This window comes from Hippopotamus amphibius, chromosome 11 (genome assembly GCF_030028045.1).
Source record: "Hippopotamus amphibius kiboko isolate mHipAmp2 chromosome 11, mHipAmp2.hap2, whole genome shotgun sequence".
NCBI classification, from domain to species: Eukaryota; Metazoa; Chordata; class Mammalia; order Artiodactyla; family Hippopotamidae; genus Hippopotamus; species Hippopotamus amphibius.
This window is the reverse complement of record NC_080196.1, coordinates 35,526,448-35,553,187: the sequence shown is the minus strand read 5'-3', so window position 1 is coordinate 35,553,187 and position 26,740 is coordinate 35,526,448. Positions and strand designations below refer to the sequence as shown.

Below are 26,740 nucleotides of genomic sequence, written 5' to 3'. Positions count from 1 at the left end.
GCAAGCAGACTGCTGGCTGTCAATGAAGGTGTTGTAGCTAATATGCTCATTACATTGCACTGCTAACAAAAACTGATTAACACATTCGGTGCAAAGTGACGTATATATTCCACATCCCATGGGCACATAAAATGACGTTTTCTCCCCAAATTACTTGTTTCCCTCTTTTTACAACCCCCAAATGTTAGCTAGTATACATGATAATATTGGTAAACAAACTCAATAGCAACTGGCAGGACATCATATGTCTAAAGCTCTAAAATTATATTCAGATTTCAGATTTTAATACTAAGGGTTAGAAGGTGGGAGGATCAAAGGTGAAGAATAGGAATGGTTAGGCCAACCATCAATACAACCGGAAAAAAACCAAACTACACGTCTGTCAGTGGAGTTAGCAAAATCATCACCGCACACAACAAAAGACAACACGTTAATTTATTCGGGCTTACAAAAGGTAATATATTTTCATTCAATAATGATAGCTAATATTGAGCACTTACTATGTGTCAGTCACTGTTTTAAATATTTTATATGCATTATTTACTTCAGTCCTCACAACCCAACGGACTAGGTACTATTATCATCTCCATTTTATAGATCATTTTTCAAATCAAATTCAAGCTCTTTATCATTGCCTTTCAAATCTCCACCAAATAGTCTCAGCTTCCACTACATCACCTCTTCCTGCCATTGCGGTCCTCATTTCTTACTTAAAAACTTGACTGATATATCTCATACATCTCATATGAAAGGAGAAGTTCTCTTCTCTGGCCAGCTTCTTTCTCCTTCCTTACTATCAAGGGAGGAAGTTTCCTTCATGAAAATGTTCTCAGTTAACCCCTTCCTCACATGATTATTAAAAGTGACCACTATAGAAGTGCATACACTAAAAAGTAAATACCCTCCCCCTAAAAAGGGAACACCTCAACAACACTCCTTAACATTTTACAAAAATAGGAGTATTCTATACATATTGTCCTATAATGTGACTTTAAAAAAAAAATAACAGACATCTTTCTACATCAGCAAATAGAGATTCACTGCATTCCTTAATAGCTTAATGGTATTCCATTGTATGGACCCACCACACATTATTACATTATTTAACCAGTCCCTAACTGACAGACATCGTTTTTTTGTTTGTTCATTTGTTTTTTCAGGAACAAGCAACACTATAAAGAAAAACTTTGTACCCATATTTTTCATGCAAGCATATAAATATATCTATAGCACAAATTTCAAGAAGTGGAATCGCTGGGTCACAGAGTACACACATTTAAAATTCCAACAGACACTTCCAAATTTACCTTCAAGGAAACTTACAGTCCCAGCAATAGTGTGTAGGAATTCCAATTTCCCCACATTCTCATCCACTACTCGCTACCATCAACTTGTTTAATTTTTTAATCTAACAGGTAAAAAAGTGGTAATTATGTTTTATGTTATATTTATTTAAATGAGTAGAATTAGAATTTATATATAGCTTAAATAAGTTTTGAACTTATTCGCTGTAGGATAAGCTGAACGGCCTATAGAGAAAAAAAGAATTCAAGAAGCACATTAACAGTAAAACTAGGGTGTAATGTTTAACCAGTTTGGGATTTTAGTATGGAGTGGACAATGATGCCACCACAAATAAGTCTGATCTCTTCACTAAAGCACAATTATTTACCTTTCACTTGAAATGCACTGTTATCAGTTCTTCACACTATGCCATATATTTTAGAAATATTTCTTTTAAAAGAATATATCCAATTCCATAGTCATACATTCACTTTCTTACTTTTACTTACTCACAACACCCCTGTGTGATTAGGCCACTTTGATATTCTACTTTTTCATATGTTGTTTATTAATCTGACCTGTGACCTCTTTTAGATGTGAAAGCACAGGAGTGAAATCAATATCTAGCCATGAACATCCAATACAATTAAGACAATTGATATAGGTGGTTATATTAGAACATAAAAAAAGGAGAGAAAAAAAGTAAATGTTAGCAATGGCCAAGCATAGAAACTTTCTAGACTTCTGAATTATGAAAACAAAACACTAATACAGCCCCACAGACTCAGTGAAAGCTAACATAAATGAAACGCCCTCTGTTCATGAATGCTGATTCACTGCCAAAGGCTAAATGTCTATGATTATAATACTATTAGCAACAATGGTTGAACTGAGCTATTCACACGTTTTCTTATCTGATTTTCTTAGTGGCCACCTCCAGGTAACAATTTTTGTCAGGGAGACTCTAGCTCTAGCAGGGATTTTTACCTTATTATCATGATAAATTAGTATCCATAACTGCAAAAAGTAAGTACCACAAATTATCTAGCATTCTAGAAAGGTTTTGGCTCAAAACTGATAAATCAGTAAACCCCTCTCTACTCTTCCTTTAATTCTCAATTTAAATTTATATTCCCTACAGAACAAATTGATCTTGAAGACTTTATTTCAAAGTCAAAAGCTCGTGCTACACCAGCATGTCCACATGGCCTATCCGTTTCAAAACATGACAGATACTACACATCATCTTTCCCATGTCAGAGACTGAAAGAGAGAGATAGAATGGGGGCAGGAAAGAGAACACCACTGTGACAAAGTGCTAAAGCCAAGCTATAAATTGTCTTTTGGTCACTCAACGGCTGCATTTTGAAAAAGCTGATGGAAAGGTAGGACCTATCTTTCCTTTGGAGAGAATCAAGTGTCACATAAAAGCATCTTTCTAACTCACTAGCAACAGTGCTGCCCTCCCACCCCTCACATAACTTGCCCAGCAAGAGAAGCACTGCTGGCTTCTAAAGACAATGACAAGAAGCTCTGTATTCTGTGGATGGTAGGGAGCAGTGAAGACCAGCTTCCTGGGCTCTAAACTATGCCAGACTGCTGTGCTAATCCCCCCTAAATCCCACAGCGTTGGGGTGGGGGTGGCGGTGAGGGTGGGAGACAGAATAAAAAACAATCCAAAGTTGAATCAAGGGCAGTAGCTCTGGATTATAGGAGGTCATAACATTTCTATTTGAATGGGGGAAGGGGTGGGGGGGGCGGCATGGCAGGAGAAGGGCAGATACAAAAGCCTGTATGTTTATAAAAACACAAGACAAAAAAAGACAAAAATAAATTTTATCCCTGATCCTTCGGATGTGCTAACCAACATCTGCCCCCGATCATTTGCCAGCCCAGGCTACACGGAAGGCACAGAGTAGCAGGCATTTTCACACAGCGAGGCTGAAAGAGATGTTACTAGAGTGTAAATTACTAATTAGCTCAATAGAAGACAAAGAGAGAAAATACCTGTCACAGAATGCTGTTTACAACTTGACACATAATAAAAACAACCCTGATAATTTCAGAAGAGGGTCTTACTTTTCAGACTTCTATTAACATGTAAATGGCAAAGAAATAGTATTATAATCCTTAAAAGCTGCCCATGTCTCAGAAACAATAACACGTGACTGGAGAGAATGCTTTCCAAATAGTTTGTAATTTTCTCATCCTTATGAAAGCAAAGTGTTTTTCATTATTACAATCAGCTTTAATAAGGAGCTATATTTCATAGCTTTGATGATCACTTAACTCGGGGGGAGGAGGTGCTACAAGTGCTGTATTTTACATTTGTCAGAATCCAGTTAATAATCCTTTCAGTGAAATCAGACAGGCCTCATTCTGCAAGTCATGCCTTTATCAAACAGACAGGCTACCATTTTAATAAAGATCAAGGATGAACTGGAAGGTGGCAGTGGGGATGGGGTCAGTGAAATCTCCTTATATCACGACAACTGAAAAGACTCCCCAAATTTAGGTTTATTTTGGGGGGAAGTAACAAACTGTGAAGATATTTACATTCATCTCCTTACCATAAGGCAAACCTACTTGTACTAATTGCAAGCAATGTTCCTCGGGAAGTATATTTTACAATTAGATCTTTTCCAGTTTGTTGAAGCAACATAAGGATCTTTAGGTAAAATATGTATTTCACCTAAATACATCTCAGTCATGGTGGTGAAAAGCGCTGTGGCTCCTGTCTATACATAATTATCACCCGTACATCATCAAGAGCTAGCATATCTTGAGGACCCACTGTGTGTGAACACATCATGCCAGGTGCTAAGGAGGTCCCCTGCAAAAGGGCAGACAGGGACAGTTTTTGCTAATGAGGGACGGTTTTCAAAATATAATAAAGACAACAAACCATAAAACCACCAAATCCACTCTAAATCCAATCTTGAGATTCCTTTGCTTGGCATGCTTGACCAAAATCAAACACATACCAACTTGCTGATATACTCAAAACATTCTTCCCTTTTCTTTTTAAAATTAAGGCCTTCATATGCATTTTTTCCAATTTACTTAAAAATATGCACGAGAGAAAATGATAAAGTAAATAGGGAAAAATAAAAAAAATCTGTGAATTTGAAGAAGCATATACAGAAGTTCCTTGTATCATTTTTGCAACTTTTCTATAAAGTTTGAAACATTGCACAAAAATCCAAAGTCACAAAAAAATCGAGTGTTAACAAAGAAGCTTTCTCCTAGGGTTGTTTTGAGTTTCAAACATAAGTATATGAAACAATTCATTATTAGTTATTTTTAAAAATTTTGAGTCCATTGTAACAAATGAAAACCACTTTGGTTAGGGATGTTGATAATGGGGGGGGCTATGCATGTGTGAGGGCAGGGAAATCTCTGTACCTTCCCTTCAATTTTACTGTGAACCTAAAACTGCCCCCCAAAAAATAAAGTCTTAAAAAAAAAAAGAGGGACTTCCCTGATGGCACAGTGGTTAAGAATCCGCCTGCCAATGCAGGGGACACAGGGTCGAGCCCTGGTCCGGGAAGATCCCACATGCGGCAGAGCAACTAAGCCCGTGCGCCACAACTACTGAGCCTGTGCTCTAGAGCATGCACGCCACAGCTACTGTGCCCGTGTGCTGCGAACTACTGAAGCCCGCGCTCTCTAGTGCCCAAGTGTCAGAACTATTGAGCCCGCATGCCTAGAGCCCATGCTCTGAAACAAGAGAAGCCATGGCAATAAGAAGCCCATGCACTGAAATGAAGAGTAGTCCCCGCTTACCACAACTAGAGAAAGCCTACACGCAGCAACCAAGACCCAACACAGCCAATAAACAAACAAACAAACATTATTTTTAAAAAAGTGAATCAATTACTTCAGCAAATTAAAGCATGCATAAATGTATTTAGTATGTTGCTTGCATAGGCACACATAAAGAGAAGATAGAAAAAAAATCAGCAAGAGTCTGAACAGATTTTGCTTATGGATATCCTCACTGAAATGTGAGTTCCTTTTTTTCCCTCAATGGACAGCAATCTCTCATGTGCAAACCTATATCGACTTGCTATGTACCACACAGGTTTGCAGATGAGAGACTGCTGCCCACTAAGGAAAAGTTCAGGGCCTTTTTTAGCTAAAAAGGTAGACAGGTAAGCATTAATCTGCAATGCAATCAGGCATTTTATTGATTCGGGGTTGTTTTGTTTTATAAATACAATTTTGTAACAAAAAAATACAAGCATGTAAGAACCTTGATGTAATCTTTGCATGAAACATAGCCCTTATTGGTGTCTGTCCCAGGTTCCCCATCTAGGAAGGAACTGAGAAACGGTTAATAACAGAACCATAGGGCTAATTTAAGGTCTGGTAAACAAGACTGGATAGGGACAAAATAAACTGGAGAAGAACATGCTGAGGGATCACTTTACAACAGTCAAGTAGAGGTAATACGGAAGTAGACTGCCCACAAAATGCCAAGGTTCAAATCCCATCCCCACCTTATTCTACCTGAAGAACTAAATGTATTCTACCTTATGAACTTAAATGTATCATTCAGTTACTACTTGACAAAAAGAAACAGTATTATCCACACTATAAGATTATCAACTATCAAACAAGTAGCTGTAGAAATGTCTGAGTATAACCTTGGGCAAATCATTTAATCTCAAGGAGCCTGTATTTTGTCACATGTAAAATGGGAACAGTAATAGTTCTGACCTCATAGGATTGCTATAAGGAATAAATGAGTTACAAGCTGCAAAGAGCTTACAACAGTGTCTGGCACAAAAGCACTATACATGGGTAGCTACTATTACTGAGTTTACAAAGAAATAGGGTCTTCTTAATCCTACAGTAAGCAGGTATTACTCAAAAATTGAGAATGGGGCAAGAGAGAACAAAAACAAATACTGTACTGTGTTCTAGTTAGATAGAAAACAGGTTGTCCTTATAGAGAAAATAATTAAATGCTGGAAAATATTACCTACAAAGGTTGCTACATTACCTCCGAAAACTTACACAAATAGGATAAATTTTTATCTACCTGGGATGATTTAAGTGGGATATTGACTGAAGTTGCAGGATAAACTAGAGGTCCTTTCAAGGTCTCTTCCCATCCAAAGAATCTACAATTAACCAGAAAAACATTTAATTATGTACAACCTACTCGATGAATATACAAACATAAGTTTTTGGCTTAGCAAATAAGATTATAGCCAAAATAAAGTAAATTGAGTAGAATTCTACTTGATGAACAAATGAAAATAAAGCTTAAATTTATCACTGGATTCCTTATTGATAAATAGTATTATTTGTACTAAAAGATTATCCATCCTCAGTTTATATCAATTGAGAAATAACCATTCACAATGAGAAGTGGTGATTTAACACACCGTGGCAGCGTACAGAAACAGACAAGACCCAAATGGTAGACAGACCCTTGGTTTATCTTAGAGTTTATATTTTCCTCATCACTACCAAATAAGTTTAAAATAATTTATACAAAGATATCAAGTACCAAACAATTACATTACAAAAATGGCAATACCACACACAGAGTACAACCTACTAGCAATGTCAGACACATCTAGAAAGGAAGAAAACACGCATACACATCTCACAGAAACAGATGCCTCATACCAAAGTTACTCTCCAGCTTGAAAGTTAACATTTCAGACTAGTCCTCTTGAAACTTAGCAGGAAAAATAGTAATTTAAAGAAATCCTGTTAAACTGCTAAATCAATCTAGTCACCCTGAACACCTGCTCAACAGAATCCAGAATCCATGAACCTAGCAGCTGAATCCAGAACAATTTAAGATTCTAAATTATTCACATACGTTAATAACCAATGTTTCTGATATCCACTAATCAAAATCTAATCTTTGCTAACTATCACAGATACCATCAACCTGATCTTTGTCATTTATACAAATACTACAAAACAGTGGCAATCCAAAATTCATATAACTTCGAAGAAAAAGCATCTTTGTGTATCTGACTGTACACTAATGAAATAACCTCAAATAAGAGTCTCAAGAAAAGGTTGCATTTTTTTCTTAAGTAAATTATATTCTATCTTTCAGCACCATCAAATGTAAAGTAATAATCGCTCATATTCTTGGCTAAATGTAAAAAGCTTCAGGATAAAAACCATCAAAACAAAATACTTCCTTAGAGGACTGGGGCGGGGAGGGTGGGGGGGACTCGAGGTGGGGGGAGTCAAGGAAGGGAGGGAATACGGGGATATGTGTATAAAAACAGATGATTGAACCTGGTGTACCCCCCAAAAAATAAAAAAATAAAAAAAATTAAAAAAATTAAAAAATACTTGGTTAAGAATAACCTAAATTTTGTCCCAAATTTCTAATCTTCCTTTTAATTTCCAAAAGTGTGTTAAAAATCAAAGCTTCTTCTAGAAATGTTAATTTTTTTATTCACAACTACAAAACAGGAGAGACAGGGGAGCTGTCCAAGGCTCCAACTTGCATTATCTTAGAGGTTTCTTCATGATAAAAATTACCCGTAAACCCATTATTTAAATCCAAAAGATAAGTCCCACTCTAAAATCCTCTACTGTTCTAAATCTCCCTTTCTTTATTCCATCTTTGTTAAGTGGATGAGTTCCCCACTATAGTATAAAAAGTCCCACACAAAGCTAAAGGCAGCTTAAGAACTCAAAGTCCTCACCGCCCTGATTTAAATCTCACTCCCGGCAAACTTCCCTGGTTGGCTATCTGCCTTTCTCTGAAATGATTTCTCAATATTCTCCAGCCACCAAAAACAATTAGGCAGAAATCTGGTTGATCAAACAAAACAAAAAGATTTTCATCTTTCTCTATCTCAAAAACAGTGTGCTCTCCATTGAAAATGAAAAGGCTGTCGATAAAGCATTGCTCAGTGCTTGTCAGGTATCACACTGCTACAGCACAACACTGTCACACCACACAGGCACAACCGCACTGGAAATACAACCCATTTCCCCATTTTCACAACACCAGTGAAATGCAGAGCTTCTCGACACCCAGTTGATGTTTTATCATTCATAGAAGAACAAAATCAAATCAAAATGGGTCTCATCTTTTCAAAGTGGACATGAAAAGTCGATTTAAAAAGCCATGAAAGGTGGTAGCAGATTCAAGATTCCTTGAAAAGAGAAAGAGGTTTCTGGAATTTCTTACTTTCATGGACAAAAGGACTCAGTTTCAACACACTTATAGTTCTCAACAAAGAATTCCTTTCCCGCACCCCCCACCTCCACTGTTACTTTTTAGTTTTTGCCCCCATCTCTAGGTCTCTTTTCACTCACCATGGTTCCTCCTCTTCTGCACCAAAGGCTCCCTACACTTGATCCTTCACTACAGCGTCTGTGCCCTGACCCACGCAGACCTTCTGGAGCATCTGCCCCCAACATGCACATTGGATTCCCACCCCTGCGCAGTCTACCCCAGCTCTACATCCATCAGGCTTCTCCAAGCTTCCCTTAACCCTATTCTCTTCCCTCACTTCCCATCTCATCCTTTAAATTTTGGGGCCCATCTCTTCCTTGCTCCTCTCACCATCCGCTTTTCGCCCTGTCTCTTGACCTCACTGTTTGTTACCTTGGATCTTGCTGCACCTCGTCAATTAATACAATTCGCCAGTTACCCTGTCTCAGACCTCCATCACTTCTCACACCCTCACTTTCTTCTCCTTTCAGCTTTTCTGGTCCCCGAACTGTCCTACAAACGCCCCATCTCTCATCTCTATTTCCTTTCCCCCTTCCACTCCCACCGCACTTATTCCTAACTCCACCTGGTACTAGTCCAGTGTCTCATTCCCCCTCCCTCCCTTTCAAGAATTTACACCCACTGCCCACCCACTAACCCATACCTTTCTCAGAACCTCGCTGTTCCCACCCACCGCCGGTCCTAGTCCTTCAGCTCATCTCGCTCTGCACTAGTTCACACCCTTGTCACGTCTGGCTCTTAATCACTCTCTCTCCTCTACTCCCAACTACTACCCCAGCTCTGCCCCTCCGTGCCTTCCACTTCCAACTCTTACCCCAGTAACCCTCACCCCGCTACCATCCCCTTCCAAGCTTTCCCCTCCAAATCCCCGCTCTCACACCTAACCCGAGGAGCCCTCTTCCTAGGCTCGGGCTTCCTCACCTCATTCCCGGCCCGGCTTCCTTACCACCCACCCTGGGTTTTGCCTCCTTCCTACCTCCTTGGCTGGCTTTCTCTCACTCCTCCTCTCCCTGCCTTCTAACCCTTTCTCCCCTTAATCCTCCTCGTCTCAATCTCCGATCCGTTCCCCTCAACCGCCCCCAAGCCTTCCTTCCCTTCTCCCCTCAAGGCTTTTACCCCAAACCCAGCGGTCGCCCACCCCGCCAAAATAAAGGGCCGGCGCGCCCGGACAGCCGGCTCTCGCCTCCCGCCGGCCCCCGCCCCGGGCGCCCCCAGCCCGCCGGCGCCGCGGCCCCGCCCCCTGCCGCCGCTCCTCCCGCCCGTGAGGCGCGCGCCGCCTTTGTCGCCCCTCACCCGGTGTGTGAGGATTTTGCTTCTTTAAAGGGGAGGGCCAGCGTGCCGGAGACTCCTGTCCCCGCCTCCGAGTCTCAGAATGGGCTCCCTGGCCGTCGCGTCCTCCCCGGTCTCCGTCCTCCACCCCCTGGAGCTACCCCCTTTGCTGCCTCCCCACCTCCTCCGCCCCCTCCCCCGACTCCCCTCTATTTACCGCCATCATCAGCACGCGCGAGCTGTCACCAGGGCGCGAGACAACCGAACACGGCCCCGCCCCCTGCCCGCCCATTGGCCCGCCCGCCGGAGCCCCGCCCCCCGGGCCCCGCATTGCGCCAACGGCGCAGCGCTGGGCAGCGACCCAGCACAGATATCCTCTCGGAGGGTTCGCGCGGCTGAGTTTAGGGTTAGCCACCGACGCGCGGCCGATTTAAGCCTGGCGTAAGGGGCGACGGCGTAGAGGGGCGTTGTGAATCGCGGGTCGAAGTTTGGTTGAAGCACAGGAGGGTAAATAAGATTTCCAGACAAAGAGACTCTTAAAGGTACAGAGTCTTACGGCTGTCCCTCCTCCTTAAAGGGCCAGAGACTCACCAGCGCCCATCTCCGCCCCCTTCTCCCCAGCCCATCAGCCCGCGGAACCATAAAGGAATTTAAGATAGTTCCCCTCACTCCTTTTGCATGGAGCCTCTTTAACATCGCTTCCCACTGCCAAGAGGAAAAGCCTTCCTCATTATCCTGTCTAGGTTTTTGTTCTGTTCTGTTAAAAAACTATTATTTGTCAGTTTCCGAAAGATGCAGCTTCCAAACTGTGGGGTTTCCTGAGGCAGCTTTTGCGAAAGTTACTATTGGCTCCCAGGCGAGCGAGCACGTGTCTGATTTTTGCCACTGATGACCCAGTCGGAATTCAGCTATTTTATGGAAATCCCCCTAAGGAAGAGGTTCGCTGCTGTAAACTGAAGAAGTTCCGCAGATCGTGGGGATGGAGACCCCAGGGAACCAGAAGAGCGGTTATTTCTACAAATCTTCTCAGTCTAAGAAAAGGCTTCCTTCCCGTGCAGCCTCTTGGGTTCATTGTCCTGACATAGCTTGGGGGCGGGGGGGCGTTCCCCCAAATAAGACTAACAGTTACAACACCCAATACAAGGCTAAAACAGGTAAAGGCTTACGTTTAAATACAAGGGCAGGGAAAAGAAATAAACGTGTTACCACCTACACTGGCTCAAAGCTACACACTTGTAAATATGAAATACAGAAGCAACAAAAGCCAAAGAACATGTAAGCATGAATCTACAATGGCTGGAGCCGAGCCTGTAAAAATATTGCCAAAGGTAACTAACTTAGACTTTTAAGACTTTTGATGAAAGAAGACTTAGTAGTGATTGATTGATTGATTGACTGATTGACTGATTGATTGATTTGGTGAGGATTTGCCATGTGGTTCAAGAGCTCAGAGTTAGACCTAAAATTTAGCATGCCTTTTGCTAACACCTTTAAATTATTTTCTTTAAGGAATTCTTATCTTACATTATAACTCCTCAATTATCTATTTTCTCCCCCTACTCCCCAACCCCTCAAGAAAATTCTTGGAGAATAAAGAAGGTATCTTATACGATGTTATTTTCCTAACAAAATAGGTGACACATTATAGGTGCTTTTTTGAGTGAAGTATTTTGGAGCCACTTAAGACTTCTGAAGGGGTGCTCTCAAAATAGCAATCCGGGTGTGTTTTGGGGGGATTCTCAGTGCTGTATGTATTAGACCAGTGGTTTTCAAAGTGTGGCCTGTGGAGCCCTGGTGACCCCAGAGACTTTTTTCAGGAGGGTGCCTCAAATCAAAACTATTTTCATAGTAATAAGATATTATTTGCCTTTGTCACTGTGATGACATTTACACTAATGATACAAAAGTAACAGGTAAAACTGCTGCTGCAATCAAGGCAATGGCACTAAACTGTACTATCAGTCAGGGTATTCTTCACTGCCACCCATTCACAGGAAAAAAATAATACCTGTGTCACTTTAAGGAAGTCCTTGATGAAGCACTAAAATAAAAACTATTTGTTTTATGTAAGAACATTCAGTAATGCTCTTCTACGTAATTAAGTGGATGTAGGCATAAAGCACTTTTGTTCCTTACAGTGTTTTTCTTGAGGAAAAGCACTGTGCAATTTCTCTGATTTTTGAGCTGAATTAGCAATTCACACAATACCATTTTTACTTGGAAGAACAGCTAACAGATAAACTAGTTCTTCAGCCTTGGGTATCCAAAAGATATTTTCTTGAAAATAAATAGATTGAGCCTGACAGCATTTGTTAGTGATGATCCAACTCAAGCTCTCAGGCAAAACTTAGAATTTCTGAAAACGTATCTGCCAATGTGAGCTTAATAGTTTCCCAAGACTTTTCTGATGAGATTGGTGGTGATATTAACAAATATGATTTTTTGATACTGTATAGTGAAATGGGTCAACATTTAAAAGATCTGCAGTATTTCCCAGATGACCAATGCATGACGCTACAAAATCGTGTATGGGTAAAACACCCCTTCAACGTGCAAAATAAACCACTGAATGTTAATATGATAAGAGTACAAAAAGTTCACTGATAGGATTTGAGATTCCACATGGCAACTAACCTTTAGTGGAGTTGTGATATAGTATCAAAGAACATCCACAATTATCGGAAGACAGTATCGCTACACTTCTCTTTTCCAACCACCCATCTGTGTGGTTGGATTTTCTTCATATTCTTCAACCAAACACCAAATTCCAACAGACTGACTGCAGAAGCGGATATTAGAATCCACTGTCTTCTATTATGCCAGACATTCAAGAGATGTGCAAAAATATAAAACAATGCCACTCTTCTAAATTTTTTTGTTTGGAAAAAAAGTTATTTCTCATTAAAATATTTTATTTATGTTAACATGATGGGTTTATTGCTACTTTTAAATGAATTAATAAATACTTTCATTTTTCCATTATAAGTAAGTTTTAATAAGGTAAATACCAATAGATATAACTTACATAAACAAAAGCTCTTTGGGGTACTCAGTAATTTTTAAGTGCATCAAGGAATTCTGATACCAAAAAGTCTGAGACTTGTGTATCAGATGGAAGCACAGAGAATAAGAAGGCTATTTTAGATAATTCAAATATGAAAAGGCTGTGCAGGATAGCTAACAAAAAGGTTTTATTGTAGCTTCAGAGTTCAAAGCTTAGGTGGTTCACCAATGAGGAATGGAAAACAGAATCTGGAACACTGAACCTTCTTTAGACACAACTGCTTGTAAGTACAGTCACCATATACATTGGCATCTAAAAAATAATTTAGAAGCAGGCACAACTAAGGCTTGGGAGCTGAGGGGAAACAGGGATGGATGTGTTACACAAAGAACATAGAGTCACTTCTACCCCACTTTTTTTTTTTTTAAAGCTCAGCTTCTTTTCCTTTAGGTTGTAGGAGAACAAGTAAAATCTCAACACTGTAAGTAAATATTAAAATATATATTTCCATGCTTTAGAGATGGTCCATACAACTGTTCTCACTGATCTGGTTACAAAAATACACCTGTATGACAGATACTTTCTCTGGACCCTCTCTCCATATTGCTCATTCTCTATTGCAACTATTTCCTTTGCATTGAAGGAGAATTTTAACCTGCTACTAAGCAGTAATGACCCCATAGCTTCCCATCTTAAACATCTTAACCATACACAATACCTTTAGCACCATTAAAAAGATACAAGAGCAGAGACAGCATCACCTTGCCTCTTTACATCTATTCTCCCCTAAGCCTCTCAACAAGCTTATGAAATACAGAAAGAGGGCATCATTACTCCCACTATACAGATGAGATCCAGAAAGGCCAACATGATTGAAGTTACCTGGCAAGCCAGGGACAGTACTATGGCTAGCACCCAGCCATCTGTCTCCAAAAGCAGTGTTCTCTTCCCTGTAGTAGACTGCCTCAGAACACCTGTCAATTCCACATTCCTAGCCTTGCCTTTCCCACATGACAGGAGATGTACACTATTGAATTCTGCCTTTGGGACAATCTAGGATATACAAATTGTCGTCCTAAATTCTTTTTTAAAAGCCTCCAAAGAAAACTCAGTAGAATTCATATTAACCTTAAAAACAGCTCTATGCCATCTGATGGCGCAGGGATGTGTTGGGAAATAAAACAGAGAGTACAAGAGAATCAGGAATCTTTGCCCTGAGAGTTCCAAGAATCTTTTTTTTCTAACTTGCTAATTTTATCACAGAGGCAAAGAACTATTTCTCTGCTTCATCAATCACACCATTCTGAAAAATGAAAATACGCTCATTAAGCCAAATGCCATTACAACAGGATAATTTTCAGATCCCACGGAGTGTGTCATAATGGAAGAGTAACTCCTGGGGCCACAAAGAGGGCTATAAAGATTGCTTCATACATATTTGCTCCTACTCATTTCTGAGAGGTTGTGTGTATGTATACGTAGTGACGAGGAGAAACAGGAACCTATAGGAAAGAAAAGAGCAGGAACACAGTCCAGCTTCCCAGGAACTGACTGAAAGGCCTGAGGGACTATAAAATGAAGGAGGAAAATCCCTGGATGAGACCCGAAATGAGGGTTCAAGAGGCAGGGGAAGGTCTCACTTGTGGTAAGTCAGCCAGATGTATCTCACACCTGCTTTTATCCTTGTCTTCCCGCTCTTTCCCTTCAGGATGTTCTCCCCTCAGAGATTTTTTTTTTTTTTTGGATCATGGATCTTTGAAACGCTCTAATTAACCCTATAAATCCTATTCCCAGAACACTGCACTTATACACAAAGCCATATCCACTTTCAAGGCATCTTTGGCCTCCTGAGGCTCCCCTCAGGGGTTGAGACCTACAGTGGAGTTACAGTCACGGTCCAACCATCCTCCAGCACCAGCTAACAATAAACTCCCTCACTAAGTACCACACAGTCTCCACAATCTGGGAGGTAAAGGACAGGTATGTTTTGCTTTGATTTTTGTCTCAGAGGTAATGACAAAAATGAAATACCCAGGGAAGAGACTTCCCTAGGTGAGGCCAAGTTAATGCTACATGATCTCTGGGAGGGATGGTGTAAAGATGTGAATACTGAAAGATGGTCAAACTATGGAAACTCAAGGGTCCCTTCTAACCCAAGAGACTGATTTTGAAATGCTTTCCACAATGGCAGAAACTCAGCTTGGGGGAGAATCCCCTCTACAAGTAACTGCTTGAACGCCAAAGACACCAACCCCCCAGGAGAGGACCAAACCTGTAACATGGCCAATGGTCTCAGCCATTCTACATAGCAACTGTGATTGGGGACTGCAGCCCAAAACTCCCAGACAGCAGCAGATACAGAGAGGGAGACTGTGGCAAGGAAAAGGCCACACATCAGTCCTGCCTAGCTCTAAATCTACTGTGAGTGTCAAAATGTTGTCTATAGCCCTTCTTATATTTTAAGTCTCAACTTTTGACACCAGGAGGACGTGCTTAGGTAGGAATTTCTAACTGCTCCCCTCACCCTCCAGGATTCAGAGAGAAAATTTTTCACTACCCCCATCATCCTGAAGCCTCAGGAATGAACACTGGATACAGTGGGTCAGGGCAGACCTGGTGGTGGGGAGCAGTGGTCAGTCCCTAGGTATTCCCTCAGTGGAGCAGTGACACGAATACACAGTAGGGACATGTGATGACTTGGTACTCAAGATATGAGGAAAGCAAGCAGGAGGCAGCATGGGAACAGCTCTACAGAGAACCAGAACAGCACAGGAGGAAACAGCAGGAACTATCAATGGACACAAGAAGTGGATGAGACATAGGAGAACACAGTGTTTCCCCAAATTCTAGCATCTGCCTTCCTCTTCCAGATTTTGCCTTTTGCAGGTATCACCTGTACTATAACTTAAGTGGACTCTCCTTAAAAAACTTACTTACCCTCATCCTAAGGCATAAAGTGCCAGTTATATTTTTCTGTAATATACATTAGAATAAGCCATAAGTACTAAAATAAAAATGTATCCCACATTCCACCTAAAATCACCTGGCACTACACAGAGGTCCAGGTGCTACCCTTTGATACATGCTGGGAGCCATGAGTCCTGAGTATGAAGGTTGTCCTGACCGCAGCCTCACCTCTTGGCATGAACCCCCTGGGAGCCACCGCCTCCCCATCTTATAGTGAAGGAGAACCAAGTGAACCCTAAAGCTGCCCTGCATGGCTCTGACACTCAAGGCTGGCAGATTTCTATATGATTCTGACAAAGGTACCCACCAAGGTGACATGTTAGCAGAATCCTAAAAATGTTCTGCTTTCTGCTCTTTTGGAGTAGCTACAGATGGGGAGGGGGTAAAGCACCTGGAAGCAAAGGAAGAAGGGACAGGAAGACAGTCTAGTGTAGAAAGAGGAATATCAGATTTGAACCCAAAATATTTACTAGCTGAGTTTAAGTTTTTTTCGTTTTTAAAATGAGGATAACCATGCCCCTTTCCCTTTATACAAATGTTCCTCAACTTTCGTTCAAACTGAACTTTCAAAAACTATACAATGACAATCCTAAACTAGTCTTGAAAGCCCCATTCAGACTTACATACAAAAGCTGGATGACATTTGGGCCCTTCCCACTAGTTACCAGTTCAGTTTCGGCAACTTTGCTAGTGGAGTTGAATTTGTTGACTTAAGAAATGCACTGCATTACCTGCCTTTTTTAGTAATACGCTTTCTTTATCTGATGCAAAGGACAAAGATCGACAGAGTGGCGATTCTTAAAGCCTGATCTGATGTTCACTGGACTTACAGCTGGTCAAATGTGCGCTCAAAATAAAGGAAAAGAACAAAAGTGAAGAATACTGGAAATTTGTGAGCCAAGATTGTGTCTAAAAGGCATGCTTAGAGAGTTTATACAATCTTTTTTGTTTTTAAGGAAACCCTCCTTATAATGCATAAGTCTGGAGTTATATTTACCACACTCAATTTCTGTATATTTTCAGGAACACATTATGTTCAAAATGCTATCTCATCTCATAAAAGATCTGAGGCAGCCCAAAGAAAAATACAAATAGATAAATCTGGACAAGAGTAAACATAACTCAGAAGGCCAAAACGATAAAAAACTCTGTGCATTTTATTATGTGTAAATAATATGTAAAACATACCTCCATTTAAAAAAGTAAAAATAAAACAAAGAAACAAACAAGCCAGGGGGAGGTGAGAAGAAAACACACAGATGACAGGTCCTACAGTTAGAAAGTTGAATTGAGCTTCCTGCCAGCCAAAGCTAGAAGAGAAACATGACTACTACCTGATTCTTGTTACAGAGGCTTTAGATCTGAGCACTTAGATCTGAAAACAATTTCTCTTTAGGTGCCTTTGATGAGGGACAGTATCCTTGAGGACAATAGTGCAGTATGTACATTAATACATTTCCTAAGACCATCTCTGACTGTGTATCTCAGTGTTAGCTGGACTGAACATTTCTGCAGCAGGAGTGGGTGGGCAGGCAATGTAGGTCAAATGAGCAGCTTGGAGGCTCAAATGAGACGAGGAGAAAGAGCTCAGGAAACCATGAAGCACAGTGTGAGTACCAGGTCAACTGTCTAAACCTAAGCTCTGGGCACAGGAGAACTGGAGAGGTCTTGATGCTGAGACTTAGGCATGGGATGCATAAGTGACTTCCCCATGTCACTAATCCAGCTAAAGTGGCTCTGGCATCAGCCCTATCACAATCCAACTCATAAACAAAGGGCTTCCTTACAAGGGGTACTCTCTGCAAAATAACAGCCAAGAACAGTCTTGGCTTCATGTAGCAAAGGCTACTAACTGGGCCCCCACATTCATTTTCTCTTTCATGTTTTAGTCACAGAAGCCCCCAGCATTTTAACTGGGCACATAACCACCCAAATAAGACGTTCCATGTCACAGAGTTCTTTTCAGCAAAGTGTGGCCAGAGATATTTAAGCAACTCCAGGTCATGGCCTTTAAAAAAGAAACTGATTTCGCTCTCTTTCCCCAGTGGAATACGGACATGGAGCTGATGAGTCTGCTGTGATTCACCCAAGGACAGCACCTTAGGGATGGCTGAACAACAAGACAGAAGGAAACCAAGTTCCTGATGACCTTGTGGAGTTCAATCTGCCCTGGACCATCTGATTACCTCTGTACTATTAGAAAAGCGAAAAATAAACTTCTATGAGCCACTGTACTTTGGGTTCTTCTTGTTATAGCAGCTTAGCCTGTGCCTTAATATAATTCACAATAGAATGGAAAGATGTCCAGAGGGAGAATTCAAAGGACTCAGGCAACACCCTAGAAAAGTGAACTCACAATTCACTTCGGCAAACAGGTCAGAAAATGACAGCCATCAAATAAGCTGCACCTCCTACTCCTTTTCCAGGAGAGGCCCAGTCACATCCTTTGAGCAGAGGGAGAGGCCTTTATCACAGTACAGCCCAAACACAACCTACAGCCTGTCTACTGTGGGCCTGGACCAAATCCTCAGTAGTTGGTGATACAGACTGCCTTCCCTACCATCACTAGGCAGGGACACCCCCTTCCTACCTTTTCCCTAAACCAGGAAAGCTCCAAACTTCTCCACTTTTCATAATTACTGGTCTTGAGGACAGGCCAAGTCCAGCAAGGCTGGGGGTAAAACAGCTGTCAGGGGCTGTGTGTGAAGGTCAAGGGAGGGGAGTCCAGAGCCCCAGAACAAAAGTCACAAAAGAGGGAAGGAAATCCTCCTGCCTGCCCTAGGTTTGCAGGGTAGAGAGGCCTGAGGGTGCAGCACCTGCTCCTCCTGTGGAGTCCCCCTGGCGACAGCTCAGCCAGGCAGCTGCCAATCACTAACGAATCCCCGCCACGGGCACCTGCTGCTGCTTGCGGATCTTGTTGAAGAGTTCCATGTACTGGACCATGGTGTCTGCTGGGCTGTAGACCGCGTCGTGCCTGTTCCCAAACACTGCGGGAGCCCCTGGGGTGTGGCTGCCTAGAAAGCTCTGCAGGAACTCGAGCAGCAGGCTCCAGCAGTCGCTAGCTACCACACAGGGGCCATACTCCACCTGGGGACCAAAAGAACAGAGATGGAGGGTGAGTGAGGGCAAGGACAGGTCGTCTGCTTCTCATGTACCTCTTGCCCCCTGCGCCCATCTTCCCCAACCATAAGGCAAAGACACACACCTTCCAGCACAGTGCTGCTCCACAGGAAACATCCAACCCAAACAACAGGGATTCGACACACCCAGCATTGTTCCCTTTAGGCTCGGATATTCTCATCTTGGGGTTATCAACCCACAGCCGTACGCAGAAGACCCAGAGGATGATCTAGGGACCTTTGAATTACCTCAGAACTATATAGTCCCAGCTATGCTGGGTGCAGATTCATGGAGAGCTCAGGAAAATTCTGAGACAGAAAATGAAGAGCAGGAGGGTGGAGAGGGAGGGGGAGACAGTGAGAGAGACAGAGAGTGTCTCACACACTGGAAGGATCAATAGAGGGCAAAATAGTCACGTATGCTCATAAGTCACTTCAAGATCAAACATACTTCCTAGGTAGATACAACCTGGACTCTGACCCTAAGAAATACTGGGTTGTCCAAAAAGTTTGATCCAGTTTTTCTGTAAGATGGTACAGAAAAACCTGAATGAACTTTTTGACCAGCCCAATAATTACTCAAACCATGTGACAGGGGCCAAAGGATACATATCTTAGGCTTTCTCATTCTAATTTTTCACTGGAGAAATGGCAAGGGAAATTACTGGTAACCATAAGGAAAAACAAGTAAAGAAATAGCCAGAGTGTGTTTGTACTACAAAGTTGGAAACGTGAAGATAAACAAACTGGGTCCCCAGTGGGTCTGGGCAACTTCAAGGTGTATCACACATGAAAAGGGTCAGGAAACCTTGGCTCTAGAGGTCCCTGGAGTGTCATAGCAGTAATGACCACTAAACACCCTTTTCTCCACTTGGGGTGCTTTTTAGGACTTACCTATCCCCATGTTTCTACATTTTAAGTTCCTCCTTTTTAAAAAAAAAAAAATTATTTATTTATTTCTTGGCTGTGTTGGGTCTTTGTTGCTGTGCACGGGCTTTCTCTAGTTGTGGTGAGTGGGGGCTACTCTTTGTTGCAGTGCGCTGGCTTCTCACTGCAGTGGCTTCTCTTGTTGTGGAACACGGGCTCTAGGCGCGCAGGCTTCAGTAGTTGTGGTGCACAGGCTTAGTTTCTCCAAGGCATGTGGGATCTTCCCGGACCAGGGCTCAAACCTGTATCCCCTGCGCTGGCAGGCGGATTCTTAATCACTGCGCCACCAGGGAAATCCCTTAAGTCCCTCCTTAAATGCTACTCCTGCAGGAGGCATGAGAATCCCTCAAGTCAGCAGTGCTCTCTTTGACCCGAACTCCCAGAGCAATCTGTGCCTCTTCTATGGCATTTCTTATAGACTAACTTCAAAAACAGTTTGCGTGTTTGGGCTTTGCTCTTATTAAATCATCGAATTTCAAAAGGCAGGCCCTGTAGCTTACTTATTATTTTTGGGGGGGACCATGTTAGATTGCAGACTCTCACTGGTCCCAAAGCCAGCTACTGTCACACTCTGCCTTGTCATTTTCAATGTATACCTCAAAGATGAAGTCATCACACACACCATGAAAGATAATGGGTAGCATGTGAAAGGGAAAGGCACATCTTTGCTTCACAACTTTTTTTTTTTGGCCACAGCGGCTTGTGGGATGTTAGTGCCCTAACCAGGGATTGAACTCAGGCCCCGACAGTGAAAGCACCGAGTCATAACCACTGAACCACCAGGGAATTCCCACGCTTCACAACTTTTGAGACTATCTTAGAGCATACCAAGGAGGGGTGTGTGGACACGTGATTTAGGGCCCCCCTCCCAAAGGTGAACTGCACTGAAAGTTGCCCTGGTCTGCTCCAGTCCTTCTTGTGATGGGTGACTGGTCCCTCCACATCATAATTCACCTGCCCCCACCTCCCCCACCCCCATCCCTCCCTTTCTCCAGCAAGCCAGCCTTCCTAAGCTCTCTACCTGCTTCCCATTCCCATCTTGGGCTAGAGTCCCTGAGTGATTAAAGAAAGGGTAAAAGACATAGTGAGAGAAAGTGCAGCTGCTCTGCGGACAAGACTCAGATAGGCAGAAACATGTTTGCATTCAGGGGGCCGTGGAAATCTGCAGAGCCAGCCCCTTCAGCACATCTGCTCCTGTTTCACCAGGGTCTTACCTCCACGGAGATGCCTCGGGCACTGGTCCCCATTGTAACCGTGCCCACCTTCACTAGGAAGTCACAGTACTGGTAACGGGTGCCCCGGGTCTCAATCTTGCTGGCCTTGGCACTCTGGAAAAAGCCCTTGAGCTTCCCCATGAGCACATCAAAGTTGGTGTCGGCAACAAGGCAAGGGCCGTTCTCAAAGAGGGCGAAGCAGCTCAAAGGGTACTCGGAATTGTGCATCACATACATCAGCTTCCCAGCCTGACCTGCAAGGGATGGAGACCCTATTCAGCATCAAGACCCTCGCCAGCAAACTCCGGAGTAGAGTCCAATGTGCTGAACAAGGCCAGGTGGCAACCCAGCACCATCTCAGCAGTCCTGGAGCGCAGTGGAGGGAAGCCCCTCACCCAAAAGCCTGTTCCAGAGAGGAAGGGAGAGGAACAGCAGGTGAGGTGGCATGTGGTAAAACCCACCCGCTCGACAGAAAAAGGTGAGGGGCACACAGGAAACTTCAACAGTGTGGATAATCATTTTAATCCTTTTTTTTTTGGTTTAATTCTTAAGTTGAGTGATGGGCTCACAGATGGATGATTAAGGATGATGATTAATAACTCAGAGAAGATTTACATATGGTCTTTTGTATAGTCATATATTACACATTAACAAAAATAAAAGTAACAGCATTTGAGCATACCAAACAAAGCAGCTGCTCTCTTTTTCTGGCCATCTCTACCTTCCTTTGCCTCCTTCCACTTTGAAACATAGGAAGTGGCCCCATAGAAGAGTATCTAAGCATGAGGCTGGAAAGGGAGGCCAGAGCCTTGTCTTCCATGCCCAAGTTTATTTTTTTAAATATTTTTCTTAAAGATTTCTTTTTCGATGTGGGCCAATTTCAAAGTCTTTATTGAACTTGCTACAACATTGCCTCCGCTTCATGTTTTGGTTTTTTGGCCATAAGTCATGTGGGATCCTAGCTCTCCTACTAGAGATCAAACCTGCATCTCCTGCATTGGAAGGTGAAGTCTCAACCACTGCACTGCCAGGGAAGTCCTCATGCCCAAGTTCAGACTTCACCCTGAAGGCAATGGGGAGCCCTCGGGGAATTTTAAGACATCTAGCTGACTCAGGAAGCAAGCAGTACAACTACAATAGAAAGAACTCAGGATATAGAATTAGAAGATCCAGCTTTGAATCTCAGCTCACCCATTCCAGTTTCTGAGAAATTAGTTTTCTCACTGATTACTACAGGTTTTCTACAAGAAGGAAGAAAAGCTATATTTAGTTAAGTAGAAAGTGGAAGAAGGCAAAAAATGGAAAGCAAGGTTTCGTTCACTACAAGAGTTAATGGACAGAAACTTCCCTGGTGGCACAGTGGTTAAGAATCCGCCCGCCAATGCAGGGGACACGGGTTGAATCTCTGGTCTGGGAAGATCCCACATGCTGCAGAGCAACTAAGCCCGTGTGCCACAACTACTGAGCCCATGCTCTATAACTACTGAAGCTTGCAAGCCTAGAGCCCATGCTCCACAAGAGAAGCCACTGCAATGAGAAGCCCGCGCACCAAATGAAGAGTAGCCCCCATTCACCACAAATAGAGAAAGCCCGCACGCAGCAGTGAAGATGCAACATAGCCAATAAATAAATAAAATTAAATAAAAAAAAAAGTTAATGGACAGACCGCCACAATCCCAAGTATTTATTAAGTACTTAAACTATCCCCAACACTGTGCTAGGGTTTAACAGGCACACCAGTAGAGAGAGCTTAGCCCCTAGCCTCAAGAAGCTGACAATCTCACTAAAGACAGGTTGAAAACTTTTTAAAAGACAATAAAACAAAAGTGATTGCCTGGGACAGAGCAGAAGTCTTTGGAAGGAAGGAAAGACCTCAGGGAAGGGTGTGGTCAAAGTGGGCAAGGGTCAGCAGGAAAAACCTTCATGGGAAAAATAGGATATGAAGAGGAGGGGATTCAGGCAGGGATGGGAGCACAGCAATGGGAAAGAGTGAGGAGACAGGTGGGGGCGCTGTGACCTCTACACAGGCCTCCACTGTGCTGCCACTTCCTGAACACAACAGGTTCCGCACCAACCTCCCCCCACTCCCTCCTGACCGCCTGCTGCAAATTCACACCTTTCACGTGCGAAATCCAGTTCAAAACATTTCAACCCTTCAATAAAAAGACATCCAAAGCCAATCTGTCATTCTGTTCTGTGCAGACTCACTGTGATTACATACTTAATTCATACTGCGGGAGTCTGCAGGTGTTTTCACTGTCTCGAAAACAGCCTGAAAGTCAACTAAAGATTTTGGTCCCAGGGAGGGAGGGGATATGGGGATATATGTTAAAATACAGCTGATTCACTTTGTTGTACAGCAGAAACTGGCACAACAGTGTAAAGCAGTTATACTCCAATAATGAACTAAAAAAATAAAATAAAAACAAAAATTAAAAAAAAGATTTTGGTCCCAGACCAGCAGCAGCACCACCACCACTACCTGGAAACATGGTAGAAATGCAAATTCTCTGATTCACCCCATATGTACTGGGTCAGAAACTTGCTGGGGGGCGGGGGGACATTGTTCTGTGTGATAACAAGCCCTCCCTCCCTCCCTCCTTCTCTCCCTGCAGGTGATGCTAACGCTAGTCAGTGTGAGAGCTTCTGATCTAAAGGCACATAGCCAGTAGAGCGGCAGAACCGGAACTCCAAGCCAGGCCTTCTGACCCTCTTCCATTCTACCCCACTGCCTGCTGAGAATGTGTTGTTTCTCCAACTAGACTGTAGAATCTTGAAAGTAAAGGTCTGATCAGGAAAACAGCCCAGGCCAAAGAGCTTCTCAGAAGCTGCGTGCCATCTTACATCTACATACAAGTGTTCTGTTTTCCAAATGCTTTCGTAACCATCCACTCTTTTGATTCTTTGTGTTCTTCTTATTGCAGGCAAAACAAATGTTAACACTGCAATTTTACTGATGATGAAATTCGGTTCAGTTCTTACTACCATTTAGATATTTATTCCATGACAACCTCAGTTCTAAGTGCTTTGTGTGTATTAACTTATTTAATCAGCACAACATTAGGAGGTAAATACTGAGATTATCTTCATTTTGCAGAGAAGAGAACTGTATTGGGAAGGGTGCAAAACATAGTCCACACCAGATAGTTTCATTAGAGGGGATTTAATACAGGGAACGAAGGTTGGAAGAACTGAAAAATCTAATGGAATGGTGAGACCACCCAAAGATTAGCAACAAGGGGAGCACTACCATCCCTAAGGCTGGAAGGAAAAAGAGAAGATGTGCTGTTATGAGAGCCAGGAACAAGGGCTTCTGAACAGGAGCTAGAACTAAGGAATAAACACAACAGCCAGAGACACAGCCCAAGGCAGAGGGAGAAGGAGAGACTGTGGTCTATCTTTCTTCCACCCTCGAAACATCCCCAGTGCCTCTCACTGGCCAAAGATAACTAAGAGGGGGCCTGCCAAATGTAGTTTACAGGAGAAGTGCAGGGAATGGATCTCTGGGGAAACAGGCAAGTGACCAGCTTAGGAACAGTCACAGGTTGCGGGAATTACCTAAAGCTGCAGTTAGTCGTGGCAGAGCCAGGACTCAGTTATCTGCTTCCATGATCTAGGCTCTTAGTCACTGTGCTATGGAAACGTCCAAAGTCAAGTTACTGCAGAGCCAAGACTAAGAGAACCCAGGTTCCCTAATTCCTATTCAAAGATCCACTTTACCTCCCTCCTGCCACCATCCACAGCCCATCTCACTTCGAAATGCATTTAAAACATAAGCTGATTCATTGATCAAGGTTATGCTAAGGAGGTAGTCAAGGCCACTGGCTAGGTGTGGGAAACGGGAAGCCTTTCTTCAAAAGTTTCCAAAACCCTAAAGCTCCAAGAGAATCATATGCAAAGACTTCTGAGCCTAAAAGGAGACTTTCTCAAACTTTAGAGTTCATAGAGATCATCTGTGGAGCTTATTATAATGTAGATTATGACTGATTACCAGTCGGTAAGCAGGGCCAGGAACCTGCACCTTTAACAAGTAACCCAGAGGATTTTGAGGCAATCAGTGGGTGACCAACACTCTGAGAAACACTGCTTTAAAAGCACAAAGTGCAGAAAGACTACAACACAGACCCAGTCTAAGATGAAGTCAAAAATTAATGAATTCAGAAACACATCTGCCCCTGTCCAAGAATACCACCCTCAGCAGAAGAGCAGAAAGGTTTCAATGAACATTGGATGTCTATTAACTCCAAGCCAGGTTCCAGCCATGCCACGGACCCATCCCTCACTGACCTTGGCTGCCAAGTGTAGAGGCAGCCGTGTGGTAGGTCTCACAGTCCACACAAAATGTTCCCTGCTTCTCTGCTCCAAGCATCTCCAACTTCCGGGTGAGGAGCTCCACGGTCTGCTGGACACTCTTGCCCTCAGCCACAGGCATCTGGGACACACTGGAAGGGAGAGGACCAAAATCATCACAAGTGCGCACTCACTGAGTCACTCACTTGCCTGCAGAATCACAGCTCATCAGGGTCAGTAGTTACCTTAGACACCATCAACCCGGACCTCCTCATTTTAAAGATAAGGAAACAGAGGCCCACAGTCCCTGAGAGCTCTGCTAAGAAGCAGAGCAGGTCTCAGGACTCACACCAGTGCAGCAAACTGTTTGTCTATGGCACCAGCATTTCCCGAGTGTGATATGTGTGCCAACGTTCAAGAGAAGATTTTGGTGGCACACAGACTGAGCATTCAGGAACACTGAGTCATATGATGAGAAAGCAACTTCCTCTGCGTTTCTTTCAGTTCTGACTACATCAAGGAGAAAGCCTCAACTTGGGGTTATTATGTTTTTACCAACTCTCTAACACTTTGAACGTGAGCTATCCAGCACAGTAGCCGCAAGCCACCTGCGGCTATTTATGCCTAACTGAATAAAACAACTTAAAACTTCAACTCCTCAGCTGCACTACCCACATTTCAAGGGCTCGAGAGCCATGTGTGGCTGGGGGCTAGTGTACTGGACAGTGCTGACATAGAACATTTTCATCAATGCAGAAAGTTCTAAGGATCCTGGGATCAAAGAGAAAGCAAGCCTCGAGTTTCTAATCTTTGGGAGTGACAGGCAACAGTGTGTACAAGAATTTAACCAAAACAATGAAACAAAAAGTTATTCCCAAGATTTCCTTCTATGGTGGATGAAACTAGCTTCCCCTTTAGTGTGGTAGGAAACAATCACCAAGCACCAACTATGTGCCAGGCAGCGTCCAAAGCCTTTTAGATGAATTAACTCTTTGAATCCTCACATCAGCCCTATAAGATATACTATTATTATCTCTCTGTTACCAGTGAGGAAACTGAAGTATAGAGGGGTTGAATAACTCACACAAGGTCACGATGTGACCAAACTCGCACCAAATTCACAAGGTTTGAATGTTGGTGTGGCCAACATTCAAAGCCAGGTGAGCTGGCTCCACGTCCATGCTCTTAACCACTCTACCAGAATGCTTCCCCAGGAATATAGTTGTCTGTTAAAAAACATTTAAGGAAAAAAAAGAATCAAAAGAAGACATTAAATAAATAATAGTTCAAGTGCTACGTGGCTATATAAAAATCATAAATACAGTTATATGGGGCTGAATTTTGGGAGATACTGCATTACTTTATGATCAATCACAGTCAACTAAATAAAGCTATAAAAAATAGTCCTAGTGTTGCTAAAAATTGTCACTACTCT

At 42.7% G+C, this 26,740-nt stretch overlaps 1 protein-coding gene across 2 annotated transcripts in view; it reads right to left on the bottom strand.

Moving 5' to 3' along the window:
• Positions 1–26,740, bottom strand: part of MED20 (mediator complex subunit 20) — a 42,761-nt gene that overhangs the window by 14,471 nt on the left and 1,550 nt on the right. Inside the window, exons 2-4 of one of the 2 annotated variants that reach the window (XR_009048196.1) lie at positions 25,303–25,457; positions 21,016–21,269; positions 18,572–18,842 (exon numbers count right to left, since the gene is read on the bottom strand). Coding sequence is in view for 1 of the 2 variants with exons in the window: in XM_057700697.1 (XP_057556680.1) it covers positions 18,651–18,842; positions 21,016–21,269; positions 25,303–25,457 (601 nt within the window). In the remaining variant the exon portion in view is untranslated. The remainder of the gene's footprint in view (positions 1–18,571; positions 18,843–21,015; positions 21,270–25,302; positions 25,458–26,740) is intronic. The other variant, XM_057700697.1, reaches the window with a different exon arrangement.